Genomic DNA, 14,887 nt, shown 5'->3' with positions numbered 1-14,887 from the left:
GGGAAAAATATCTTACATAGCATTATTAAATTCAGATATTTCTAGGTCCCAAAGATAAGTCTGTCATACGAAAATTATGAAATTCTCAATAGGTGCTATAAAACAATGAAATTATCTGACACTGTACACAAAACCTAATATCCTACATAATGGAAAGCTTTATTAACAAAGATCTCAGAGTTTAATTAAATACTTAAAGAAGAACACACATGCTACCATAATACCCACATCCAAGAAAAGCTTACAAAAGAATGGCAAGTTTTCAATGGGTGAGACAGCTTATTTTTAACTTAGAAAAGTTGCATAATTGTCAATCTTTAAGAAAGAATCTATTAAGGACTCAACATGTGACCTTCAAAGTTTACTTAGGAATACAGAGATAGGTAATTAAAATAACTTGTGCAAACATATATTACATCAATCTGCACAAATTATAAATTCAATGATGCATTAGTACTGTATTCAGTGCGATCAAAACATTATCAGTTACTCTCACTGCTACTAATGCTCATGCTCATAAGTGAAATGTGTTGTAAAATCAGGCAGAATGGGCTGGATAGAGACTATCGTGCACTCGTAGGATGAATAAGCAGTCCTTAATTAGCCCATCAGGTTAAGTGCAAGCATTAATGGGCCTTTCCTAAAGTCTAGCTTGACATCTTCCTCCAAACATGGCCAAGAAGAAAGTTCCATTAGCAATATTAATACAAGCTTAGTTGATCATTTTCATTCAATTAACTTCTTTCAATTAAATAGATAGCTTGACAAAAGCAGTGATAAAAGACCTAAAGGGACAGCTGATGACTCGAACTGAACATTAGTGTGCGAGAGGTCGCTAGTATTAAACGGACTGTAAATCTAGCATTCAATTTGGAAAATGCATTTCTTCTGCTCTCACTCCTTTAATGAGCGATTTTAGCTGACTAGATGTGTTTGCTGCAGAAATTTCATGGGAAGTCAAGCACCCTTTTCTTTCCTTTTTTTCTAACCCAATAGTTATATTTTCAGTGGTCGTGGTTTCCTGTCAACATTCCAACCACAGTAACTCATAACCTCTCTTTCTGCATGGTTAAAGATGAAGATATTTTAAAATAATTTATATTCCACTTGCAATAAATTAATGACCTTATTCCACCTTTGCTAGTCAAGTTCTTAAAAGACTAAAAAAATAAAATCAGTAAGAGTTCTTATAGAGAAAAATAAAAACGGAAACATTTAAAAACTTTTATTTATACTTTACTTTGTCACTAAAAGTACTTAGGGCAATTTATAAAAGATGCATGCAACAATGGAAAAACCAGGTTTTAAAAGGAGGGAAATGTAAAACAAAAATGACTTTTCTTAATTTAAAACTTCTGCAAATTAAAAATTATGCCTGAAACAAACCTGTATTTCTATTCTTCTGAGTCAAGTTAAAACAAATTTGTATATTATTTGACCTCAAAAAAACAAAAAAATACATATACTGTATACCTTAAATAACTGAATCCATCGTTTTTGTTCCATCTGTATACATTGTTGCATTTCAGAATTAGTAGTAACTCCAATACTTTGAAATGCTATAATATATTCTTCTCGAACTTCTGGTTTTGTTTCCGGATAAGCCAACTTGATGATCCCTAAGCACGCATCTCGGAGGCATCGAGACAACATTATTAGTTCTTCTAAAGTAAAAGGCATCATTGATGATTGTCTTTGACCTACAACTGAAAAATATAATCCAGTTTTCTACCATATTTGTCTTTTTTTCATTTCTCAACACACAGTGAAAGACTTAAAACTTTTCTATCATCTATGAAAACAGGCCATGGGGCCAGCAACAAACTGATCCCTCATAATTCTTACCTTCTATGGGGTCACCGAAGAATTCATTATCATGTATGGAAATTAGTGAATGACTAAACAAGGAGCTAAAAAGGTAAAAGAGGGGGATGATTCGACTGGAATCTTCAAAAGACATAGGAGAACCCCTTGATATCACCTGAAGCAATGGTACCATAGACCTTGACGTGGAGAAAGGGAAGGAAAAAATCACAAAGATTCACGATTAGTTCTAGTTAGGGAACAAATTAAGACATGACATCAGCAAATATAATCAGGGAAAACAACATTTATATTAACAATTAAACTACTTACAGGGAAGGTAAAGTCATTCCAACAATAGAGGTTAATAAATAACATAAATTAAAAAATAGGACGCTAAACCACCACTCTTTACTAATGTTCCTGCTACTATTATCCACTGGACAAATTTCATTACTAGAGTGAGCTAGTGGTCCCAAGGTTGACCCTAAGAGAAGAGTTATAGTAAGTAATGCCCCTATTAAACACTTTACTTTTACGTTGAAAACTGCCCCTTTCCCCCTCTATCTAACATACTTAAAGGCAGATCCTTCTGGTCTCATGAAAAATTTATCCAGCTATTTACATTTAGGAACATTCAAAACAGTTGACTATTGAACCCACGTTAGAACCTTCAGGAACAGTTTCTTCTTTTCTATACTGGGCCTCGTTTGTATTTTCCAAGTTTATTTGCCAGCTCCTACTATTGCTCCTGCTTTTACGAAGCATCACGCAGCCACCCAGAGCAGCTTGAAGGTGAGACAGTCTTCAGAGAGCTCTGTAGTCGCCCTCACCTGTCAAGAGCTATGAGCTATTAAATTTACTTCTCCCACCTGGAATCTGCTCCCTTTCTCTCTTGGGTCAATGTGGTTCCTTGTCTTACTGAACATTTAGCTACAGAAGTTCACTTGTAAGCTCTTTTCAAACTATCAAGTCTGTGGGTCCCCTATCACAAGTCAAATCAATCCTGGGTTAGCAGACGCTGTGGGCAAGATCACTCTCTTATCTTCCTCCCTGTATGTTTACACCTTAAACATCTTTTTCCACAAAGCCACAGGCATATATTGGATGAACTGTGACCAGGAGTCAGGACCCACAAATCATCAATTAGCTGCCCATCACTGCCAAAAGTGATACGAGAGAGCAAAGCAGAAGGCCTGACACAGGTAAGTTTATTCCTAGTGGGGCTGTGCTGAGCTTGGCTGAACCACCTCGGAGCTTTCGGGTCTCCATGGTGCAAAGCTGAGGGGACAGCACTGCCACCAAAAGGGCCAGGAGAACAGGGAGTCAGATACACTCCTGAACTCGTCTCCATTCCTGCTATCGTCCTGCAGGCCCTGAACACGCCTCACTCCTGTGTGCAGTCGCAACACTCAGCACTGACCACCATGCCGAATGCACTGAGGAACGACAGAGATCCGTCCAAAATGCGAACGTAGTGAGGATGTACACAAAGGGACAAAGTACAACTGTCCTACCTCACTGCCACAGCCAGGACAACAGAAAAGGCTGTTTATGTGCAGGGTTAAAGAAGCGGGGGCTGCCTTAACTGCACAACAGTGGTTCCCTTCCAACTGCCAGTCCCGTGAGGACGGAGCCTTCTCCTGTCTCCCGAGTCACTTCCACCAAGCCTGGGCCTCCACACAGTAAAAATTTTGCTCACATACAGAAGAAAAAAAATGTAATGTCATATGTTTTGCTGGTGTTAGTAAAAATAATGGTTTAAACCTCTCAGTTCCCTTGCCACTAAATGCAGAACTAAAATGTAACAGATAATACTGATGAACAAACACTATCTAGGGGAACACAGGAGAGGTTGAGTTAACCAGCTGCAATGTGGACAAAGTATCTCCTGAATCTAAGAAAGTGATAAACCAGTTTTCAGCTGTTATACTTGTCAATAATCCTTGTACTCAAAATCGTCATCATCCTTAATTATGCATATATATGCCACAACGCATAAAACTCCTATACTGGTTCCTTAAAAACAAACAAGGGCAATTATTCAACATTAGCTTATTTGTTTTCTTTAACCCCCTGTGAGGTAAGCAGAAGAAATTAATCATTCTTGTTTTAATGACAAAAAATGTGATTGGCCAGAAGGTTCAGCTATGTGCCTGTGGTCTCATCCAGCTGGGACGTAAATGAAACACACGGCTCATGATTCTCTGCTGATCACTCTTTCTGCCATAAACACTGGCTCAAATATTCCTCTGAAAACAGGTCAATCTCAAAGACTTATGTACAAATAAAAAGTCCATAATTTACTGTAATGGAAAAGACATTGATTCGTAACTCAGAGAGTTGGCTGCACTATGAGCATCAGGGAGACCTCAGACAATCCCTCGCCCCGTGCACACCCTGAGAAGTTTTCCCACTGGCCTGCGGGAATCCCTCCTGCACCCCCCTTACCTGAAAGAGCTTCTCCCCTTCTAGAGAAGCTGCCACTGAACACACCCTGGCCTTAACCAAGTCTCAAGAGCACTACTTAGTCTCCTGTAAGCACTACTTACTGCTGGTGTTGATATGGAAAGAAATGGGCAATACGTAACCAAAACAATCCCTGTTCAGTGAAAGACAACAGGAACCATGCTAGCCTCAGGATGAGAGGAGCCACCGGGCTGATGCATGAGCCGGTGACATGGGCAAAGTGCCCTGGTGATGGTTTTGGTACAGGGACGTCTGTCGGAGAACAGAGACCAGCCGTCCAGGTGACATGGGCAAAGTGCCCTGGTGATGGTTTTGGTACAGGGACGTCTCGGAGAGCAGAGACCAGCCGTCCAGGTGTTCCTTCATCTGCACCTGCACCTCCGTCACCGAGGACCTGTGAGGTCCAAGACCCCAGGCTTCCAACCCAGGCCCTGAACCCAAGTCTCAGGGGTCAGACAAGGAAATCCACATTTGATACACTCCTCTGATGATCCTTATGTTCACTAAGCTTAGGAGTCCCCACCGTGTAAGTCTTGCTATGAAACCACTTTCAAGTTAAACCCAGTGCCATCTTCAGAAAAATCAAGCATTTCATTTAAAATTTTGTTCCAGGAGTAAATATGATGAGATATACATTAGGGCTGTATTAATAACACTGCAAGTTTCTTGAGGGACTTTATTTTAATAAATTAAACGAGTAAAAAGAGACTCATATTCTCAAACTAGCTTTTATGAAATAATGAATTAAAAAAATCTGTATGACTTTACCAATTTATAAAATAATATTAATAATCTACTGTAATTAATTATACCTCACTTTTCTTTCACACACCGAGACTCCACTTCCTCACCAAGCAACAAAGACCATAAACCAGTAAGCAGTCATCAGGCAGAGCTACAATGGGGTCTCTGTTGCTAAGCTGAGACACTCATAGGTCAACGATAATTTCCTGTTTCAATGATTCCCAATCTCCTTCTGCCCTAAACAAACCTGTCATTCATGAAAGCCAAGGCTGGCATAGTCATAAGGGGCTGAAATGTACCCCCAAAAAAACAAAAACATACCCCAAAACCTTACATTTTAATTTGAAAATGAAAGGATATAATTTTTCTAGACATTGATGTTTTCTAGATTTCTCTCACATCACTACTTCTGCGGCTCACTGTCAAACAAGCTAAATCACTTAACCTTTATGAGTTTCATCAGGTGCAGTGGCATCATTAAAAACTTCCTTTATTCACTTAAGATGCACTAAAATTAAATGAACAAAACATGAAAGTAATTCAAAGTAAGGCTATTAGTAAACTGACAATCTCCTTTTATTAGTAAGATGATCTGAGACTGACTCCTTGACTACAGGGCTGACTGCAACCAATACAAAGGCACTAAAACGTGATCATCTTTTTCTCTGCATAGCACACGAAAAAACTCAAGATCCAGAAATCTCAACACAAGATTTTTCAGTCACATCTAACATATCACAGACCAAATTAGATTGCAGATGAGTGCTTATTTAAATTTTGGGGACCACCCCGCCTACCAAAAATTCTTTCTTTCAATTTCTTGTCCCTCCTCCACCGCCCCCCACAAAATAACCCCCCAAAACATGAAAGGAAAAGAAACGTTCTTCCTTCTAAACTCCTGTTGTAAAACTGAGATGTGCCTTTCCGTCATAGGATAGGCTGGCTCCCAGCATGTGGTCAATAGTGGTGACTTCCATAATTACTAGAAGAGTTAGCATCATACACAGTTACATTTTGGAAGTTTAGTCTCCAATCCACTGAGTTACACATGTTATCTTTTCATATTACAGCACAGAGGGATTAGCTTAGACTGCTGACAGGAGAAATTCACGATGGTAATGGGCTAAGCCAGGTCATCATGAAGGATTTTTGAATATTAAATTTTCCACTTATTACACATTTAATTAAAATACGTATCCTAAAGATTCTGGCCCCAAGTTACGCAATGATTCACATAAGAAAAATGAAATTGTTTCAACAAAGCATTTTAAAAAGCAACTTCTACAAAATTTTGTATGTTTTAATGTTTGTAATGGTGTTACATTTTCTTCAAATCTGTAATTTCACAATCAAAAGCATAGGAAAGCCATATGGACCAAAGAAATTTCAAGTCTCTGGGTTTCAAAACATGACTGGGATTTTTAAAACAAATTTACCCTCGGATGAAGGCAACGTCTTAATAATATGTACAGACAAACAACTGTAAAATAAGGTATTAATTTTTCCTTTTGTGAAATTGAGACCATCTGGAATTTTTCTTCTAATATTAAATAAGCTAAGTCTAAGTAGTACTTAAAAAAGATCACCTTACAGTATTTTTTATTAGGTTGTTACTTCCATGTCCTTAAGCTCAATTTCTAAGTGCTTGTAACACATACCCTGTGATCATCCGTGTTGTCATAGAAGATATAAGAAACCAAAGATGTCTCAGAAACCTGGCATTAAAGGCTAAACTGTAGAGAAGCCTAAAAAGGAATGGGGGAAACAAAAGTAAACAAATATTCATTCAACATATATTAAAAAGAAACTAGAGACTGAACATAATGTACACTTTAGAAAATATCTATATTAACACAAATAGCATGCTTCCTACAACAGACTGCCTGACAAGTGTAACTGGGAAATATTTCTTGCTCCCTAATTACTGGAAGTTACCTGTCAGCTGTTACTGTTACAGAGCTAAGACAGCCCTGAGCTGTGGCCATGAGTTTTGCCCAAATGAGAAAGGGATGGGCTGGGCTGTTTTAAAGCACAAGTGGAGTCTGCCCCCCCTCTGAGTACATATATTAAATACACTATAATATTATGCATTACTAATACACATTTTAAAAACTTTAAATATTTAGCAACTGATTTTAAGTCATCATTCTTGAAACAAACACATAAAAATATATTTTTTAATGTTAAGTAACATCTCAAAAATAATTTAAATCTAAAAATATATTTTAAAGGTTTTAAAAAACCCCTCCTGTATAATATCAATTTGATGAAAAAGCCTAAGAACCTTCATGGATGACGAGAAATTGTTTAACTTTAAATGAGCTCTGTATAGTGCACTGAGTTTTAAAATAGGACATACTTTCTAGTCACAACATTGTAATCAGAAGAAACTTGCATCAAACAGTTTTAGAAGTGCAGGAATCAAAAAGTAAATTTCAAACTTATGAGACTAAATCACAGTAAAAAGGTTTAGAATATTAGGAAAATGGTTTTATGAAAGGACTGTGATCTTACTTCAGAATCATCTTAGAAGAATAAGAAAGTAGAAGAGCAAAAACAATTTTGGTTTAGTAAGCAGAGCTAAAGAATACAGAAGTTTTTCACTGTGGAATTAGAGAATGTATTAGGAATGATCCTGGAACAAAACTTAAAAGTATATATGAGAGCAGAATTGCATATTTTTAACATCCACATATCATCTAGTCTTGTATACCTTTTGTGGGATACTGAAGTTAACACCAGATGACTGGATGTTCAAAGTGGAACAGACCTTAAAGACTGTGTCTGACCCCCAAAGTTGTGAAGCCAGCCTGTGGAAGAGCAAGTAGTATACCCCAAGGCTGCTGAGGGACAGCGGGCTCTTCTCTCTCCTCAGTAGGGTGACCACTAGCCCCAGTGTTCTCCTTGGACTGCTTCTAGTTCTTTTTGTGAGAAATGGCCAGTAAGAGTAACTGGATGATTTGACTAAAGAAAAACATCATGTAGTGGGTACCCACAATTCTCTATGGATTTAATTACTGTAAATATTGTACTGAGTATAATATAAAATATTGGAATAGACTAAATTTCGCAAGAAGTGTATTAATTTAAATGCCCACAGTGGAAGAGAAATGAACAGGTTTTCGATAAGTAACTTTTCAATACAAAAATCTCAATTTGATTGATCTAGTACTTTCCTGCATTCAATTCAAAATATCTGACACATTCTTCAGTATTAGCATTTTCTGAGTATGCAGTAGGGATTATGGAGTACTAGTTTAAAAAATCCAATCTTACTTTAGTGTGGTGCATTTTGAGACGTCTAAATGGCATTAAAAGCACAATCACTTAAAAATAGTGAAAACATGAAAGAGTGAAATTTACCTAGAATCATGAAAATGTAGGATAGAAAGATTATTTGATCATTTAGCCCAACTACTCTTCAAATGTCACATAGGCCAAAAGCAACCTATTTTCACAAGATTGGACTACATGAATTCTGAGGTCTTTCCCAGCTCAAAAAAGTGATGATTCTATGGAAGTACATTATCACAAGTACATACGGTGACAAAGTGGTAACAACACTACACTAATTCATAGGAAAGCTCAACTGAGTGAGTCTCAAAACCAGGTTGAGAAATCTGTAAAAGATTTTTATTGGATTAATGGAAAATGGTAATATTACAGTAAGTTACAAGAGATGAATTGAACGATGTTACCAAGTTTCCTAAATTCCTGTCATTAATGTCTGAGCAAATTTCAACTTAAAATTCACTTCAAAAAAGACTATACTGTTGGAAACTAGAGCTGTATTAGAAAATAATAATACATACCCCATCTCTGAAATATTTAAAATGCTTACCATACACCTATATATAAATAGTGTTAAAATTTTCATTTTCTTGCCCTTATGGAATTTTATGTGCTATAAAAAGATATCCAAACAACTACATGGAATATAGAAAAACATGAACTTTTCATATAAAGGAACTCTAGACGGTAATATTTGCTTGCCTTATTTCTCTTCAACCAAGAAAGTGAGTTATTTTTAAAAATATATTATCTAGTATAATTTCATTGATACCAAGATTTCTTAAAATTGTGTTAATCATAAATACTAAAATTTAGCACTTCAAAAATCTGAAAAATTACATATTTTCAATAAGTATGTTTGCTTTGCTCTTTTTTCTTAACCACCACACAACAAGGCAAGAGAACATTAGTAACGTTTCATCCCGTCTTCCCAGAAATAATCAGAGTTAACACCTTGGATAAATCACCCAGACACAGGGTGCACAGAGGCAAACAAAAATGGGTTCTCCCAATACATTCTCTTATAACATTTTTTCACTTAGGATTGTAATTAACATTTTCCACAAGAACACACATACATATGTCCGAAACACCGTTTCAACAGCTACACATTTCAAGTTATATTTTAAGTTAACTTTGAAACAATTCTATTTCCTAAATTAGTCACTCAATAAGTAATAATAAAACAAATTATTAAACCCCTATGTAAATTACTGAAGGTTATTTAGTTTGGGGCTTTACTGCTAAAAGGTAAGGAAGTGATATATTCTTTACATATACTGGGATATATTAAAATTACCCATTAGGCTTTATTTAGCTGAGACAACCCTATGAGTTACTTAGTAAAGGGCAACATTTTCAACCCAGGTCATAAATTTGGGCCTGCTGTCTGCAGGGGTTATTTAAGTTATTAAAGAGAACACAATGGAGACACCAGCTCACACACAGGCAGTAAAGGTCACGCCAACAAGGTGTTCTCAGATCCTCCCTGTGGGTAAAGGTGCCACAGGGAAAAGGCACACGACAAGCCAGCCACATAGAGACCACTGCACTCCTGCAGCAGAGTGTGCACAGGGAGCACCTGGTGTTCCCCTGCTGAAAGGATCACTTTATTGGCAAAAGCAACATTAAAATACGCACATAACGTTTCAGCTCTGAGAAAATGAAACATTAAAAATAAATTCTAAATTTCCTTAATGATAATAAAAATTTTAAGACATATTTCCGTTTGAGGCAACTTGCCAAAAAATTTTTCTTCACAAATGAGGTACCAAGAAGCTGGAGACATACAGTTGTGTTAAATCAACATTCCAGTGCTAAAACTATAACCAGTTTAAACAGTTTCTTTTCTCCTGAAAACTGATTTTAAGATGAACGGACTCAAACAATGTACTTTCCCTCACATTACAGTTAAACTGGAATGGGGCTAAGCGGCACTCACTGCCTTGGACATCGCCCTTGACACTCCCTTCCCTCACTATTTCCTAACATTACTCTTAAAAGAAAACTTAAAACAATTTAAATAGTCTTTGTGTATGCCTTTTCCAAGTTTACTTGTATTTCCTGTGAACCAATTATCATTCACAAATGTTTAGAAAATTCTTAGAAGTTTCACAACTTACTACTAATTATATTGCTTAATGTGACTAAGTAAGCCTATTTTACTAATTTGTCGTGTCTAACAATAACTACTGCCAATTAGTTTATAATCTACATGACTCCAAAATAAGAGTTCACAATAAAATCATTGTGTTGAAATGTTAAAAGGTCACAAATTTTATCTGACCTTTATAATAGAATGCAAATTTTAACATGAATTAACAGCTGATTAAATCTATTGATTATACTGAAAATATCATTGTCAAAAAAAGCAAGCAGGAAATCATAGGCAAAAATTAACAAATTTCTCTCTGCAGGTATATCCTCAAATTTTTTCTAAAATACTGTAAAAATTACAGTAAGTAATACAGTGAGTAATTACTTTCATGAGTTTCTTGTGTATGCTTCCAAATCTCTTTAGGCAAATACAAGTACACATTCTTACTTTTTCCACCTTTCTGACAGAAAAAGTAGGGGTTTTATCCAACTATTACTTTATTTTTTTGAGGAAGATTAGCCCTGAGCTGGCATTTGCCACCAATCCTCCTCTTTTTGCTGAGGAAGACTGGCCCTGAGCTAACATCCGTGCCCATCTTCCTCTACTTTATATGAGGGAGCCCACCACAGCATGGCTTGATAAGTGGTGAGTATGTCCGCACTCAGGATCTGAACCAAAGAACCCTGGGGTGCCAAAGCGGAGCATGCCAACTTAACCACTACTCCACCAGGCCCACCCCCAAAAAAGGAGGTTATTATCGATACTGTTCTGTATCTTTCTTTTTTCACTTAAGCATCTACCTTGGAAATCTTTCCATATAAATGTAAAAAGGGCCTCCATATTCCTTTATACATCCTGACAATCAATGTCAAACAGAAATTAAAACTGCAAATCCCAACCTTGAAATGAGAGACTAACATGAGCCTGGGAGGACCTGAGAGTGAGTTATCAGCCTAAGAATTTACTAATCATCTTTTAAATACCTTTAAAATAAAAAGTTGAAAGCAGTTAAAATCTACAACAGTTAAAGTAAGCCTATTTGCTCTTTGATGAGCTATGAAAAACATTCTAAATACTTAAAGCCTAATGTATTTAAACCATAAATAAAATCCCTAGAGTAGTTTCTTGGAGGAAATAGGTGCTGTACTCATAAAATCAAGGCTCCAAATAAAGCTCCTTGACCCATTAGACCCCTTGTGGAAGCAGTTCACCAGTAAACCTCAGGCCAGGGCAGTGATGCATTTAAATCCAGTAATTGCTATCCAAAGCAATGGGCTTTGTGCTACAATAAAAGCAAGTGTCCTGCTTCAGCTGCTATGCTCCTCAGATCTCACATCCTGCTCTAATGCAATCAGCCTACAGAGAGCTAATTACCTAATCGCAGGATCACAGTTTCACTGACATCTTACTTCCTCCAGCAGTAATAAACACCAGTGAGCTAAGATAGCACCTAATTAGTTGGCTGCATTAGTGTTTACAAGGCAGTTTCAGCTGATGACGTGTTCCTCACATACAGTTCATTTCAAAGAACGCTTTCCTAACCAAAAGACACTGCTCTTTTCATGTCTGGGGATGGCATTTCTTAAACACAGAAGCAGATTCTTTCGGGGAGCACCACTCATCTGATGCAGCACAGGCCCTCCGTACCGAGAGATGGTGCTTCCCAGCGGGCTGCTGTGAAACGTCAGTCCCTCAGCTCCTAGCACAACCACTACGTATTTTTGCACTGCACTCTATTAAATATTTTTCTGTTAAATTCTCATGAAACCATTAAACTATCACTCAAAAAACAGGGGAAAAAATAGTTCAAGATTACCGTCACACTTATCTACACAAATTAGCCACATCTTAACTCGTATGTTTTGTTTAGTCCCTCTCAAAAGTTTATTTCAAAGTTTTAAAAAACAAAAATGTCCAAGTGCCGGAGTAAACTGTCAGGGGCAAGCTGACAAAAAAGAGTGCTATGAAAAACCTAAAAAGACATGTAATACACTGATTCTATAATGCAGGCATGACCCCAACTTTTAATATGGGTGGCTAGGAATAAAATCCTCTTTCATTTCCAAGATATCACAGAAAAATGAGCTTATCTGATTTGTTAACATGTCACAGTGCACTTCAGAGCCTCACAGGCCAGGAAAAGGACTCAAACAGTATTAGTTGGTTTAGAAAAGAAAACCAAACTTTCATTTTCCACAAAATGCTTGAAGAGCAGAATATTCTAAACCATATTCTATCAGAAAATAGCAGGTGAAACTGATTCAGATTGAGACCAACGCAAATCACAGGGCAGGAAAGCAGACTTTAGTGTTCGTGTAACATTAATACCCAAGCAGACTTGCCTGACTTTTGGCACCATCATCCGATGCTGCACCATTAGCGTGTGGCAGATGGATGCCATCAGAGTAAAGGCCTCCTCGCTGGCCGAGTCCCTCCAGACCAGGTTTAACAGGGTGTTGGTCTGCTGTTTTGTATCCAACTTTTTCAGACATTCCTCTGTTATGTAGGGTATTGACAGTCTACCATCTTCCTAAAACACACCAGACAAATTAGTCTAAGTTAATGATGCTCTATTAGAACTTAACACAATGCTACAAACATATATAAAATCTTATTCTTCTCCAAGTGAAAATACAAGATAGGCATTATCTAAAAGTTATCCACATCACAACAAACATGTCAATATCTACCAACACATCCATTAAAGTAATCAGAAATCTTCCACAGATCCAGTCACTATCTATATTACGCACCAATTTTGCCCAGTATAACAATGCAGGAACTGTGAACACTCAGTTTTGCCTACTGATGTGACCATATTTTCAGTATTTATATTTTAAGAAAAGCTCATTTCATATTTTTTAGATTGCATTGTATTAAGACAGCATACATATGTGGAAATGTATTATCATCTGACAGAATTTCCATTTAAAATTATTTGAGAGATCACAGTCTAAGCAAAATAGAATATTAAATAATTTTTTTAAAAAATCAAACAAAATACAAAATCTATAATTTTATATCTTAATTTCCACACAAGATCTGATTCACTGAGTAAAACCTGAGCTAATATTCTACGCAGTTTACCTTTTTGGGGTATTAACCAAAGATATATACTTTTTTCATATATATGTATGTATATTTATGAATATATATGAACATACAAATGACATTGGGTATCGCTGACTATACAGTTTGGAAACTTGGATGGATATAATTTATGTAATCTATAATGATCTACCAAGTAAAACATTGTTTTAGAGATAAAAGTAATAAATTCTATCTGCCAAACTTCAATCTTTTTCTTCTTCTTTTTTTTAAATAAATGTGTTTATGGACCTTCAAATCTATTCAACTGGTCTACATGGATCTCTCTCTCTTTATATTTTTTTTGGTGAGTAAGACTGGCCCTGAAGTTAACATCTGTTGCCAATCTTCCTGTTTTTGCTTGAGGAAGATGGTCCCTGATCTAACATCTGTGCCAATCTTCCTCCATTTTGTATGTGGGATGCCGCCACGGTATGGCTCGATGATCGGTGTGCAGGTCCGCGCCTGGGATCCGAACCTGTGAACCCCAGGCCGCTGAAGCGGAGCATGCGAACTCAACCACTATGCCACCAGGCTGGCCCCCAAATTTCAATCTTTAAATAAGATGCAGCTAATAAAAGATGTCAGAACAAGAGTACTACGTTAGTATTACTACTTTTGTAGTGTACACTCTTAAAATAAATTATACATAAAACCATAACTGATTATACAGAAACCTAAGAGCTTATAGAGAGTAAAATTTGACCCCAGAAAAATCTCATTATAATCAAATTAGATTCTACATAATGAAGTATCACAGAAAAGAAAAGGTAACATATAAGCAGACATCAAAAGATGTGGCCCAGAAATAAACAATGATTTTGAGTCAAATCTGTGAGCACACGGCTTACAACCAGGTCATTAGTTGTGAACCCAAACGTGGGCAGCAAAGAACAGACAACACCCAAGGTAAGGGAAAAATGAAGAGAAAAGACAAACAAGAGAAACAAAGTATAAAGTCATATAACTGTAATAAACAGATCCTGAAACCCTGAGATACTGAAGAAGAAAAATAAAGCAGGGCAAAATGTTTCAGAGATGTGAGGAAGAGTCAAACTGCACTTTTTAAAGGTGAAAGCGCAGCCACAGGCAGGCGAGCCGCAGCGTGCTCCTCTGCCCCACGTGTCCTCCTGCTCTGCCTCTATGTTTGTGTGTCCAGTGAGGAAGGACTTCCCTTCCTGGCGTCTCTCCAGCAAACACAGCCCACAGCTTCATCTTCACGTGGATACAAATGATACTGTGTATAAACACAATTTTAATTTCACAAATTCTCTAGAAGATAATTAAGAATTAAAAAACCATCTTCTAAAAACAAAAGTTTTATCCACATTCTACCTACTTCTTTTTTGATCATACAATAAAATACAAACTTTTTGGTGCACAGTTCTGAGTTTC

The 14,887-nt window shown here is 36.8% G+C and overlaps 1 protein-coding gene across 1 annotated transcript in view; it reads right to left on the bottom strand.

Moving 5' to 3' along the window:
• The window catches only part of UBE3C (ubiquitin protein ligase E3C), a 123,291-nt gene that overhangs the window by 61,169 nt on the left and 47,235 nt on the right, over window positions 1-14,887 (bottom strand). The window contains exons 10-13 of the mRNA XM_046669080.1: window positions 12,748-12,935; window positions 6,675-6,761; window positions 1,846-2,003; window positions 1,474-1,706 (exon numbers count right to left, since the gene is read on the bottom strand). Coding sequence (XP_046525036.1) covers window positions 1,474-1,706; window positions 1,846-2,003; window positions 6,675-6,761; window positions 12,748-12,935 — 666 coding nt within the window. The remainder of the gene's footprint in view (window positions 1-1,473; window positions 1,707-1,845; window positions 2,004-6,674; window positions 6,762-12,747; window positions 12,936-14,887) is intronic.

This window comes from Equus quagga, chromosome 8 (genome assembly GCF_021613505.1).
Source record: "Equus quagga isolate Etosha38 chromosome 8, UCLA_HA_Equagga_1.0, whole genome shotgun sequence".
Classification (NCBI taxonomy): domain Eukaryota; kingdom Metazoa; phylum Chordata; class Mammalia; order Perissodactyla; family Equidae; genus Equus; species Equus quagga.
Note: the sequence above shows the minus strand (reverse complement) of the source record. Positions and strands in the feature narration are given on the sequence as shown.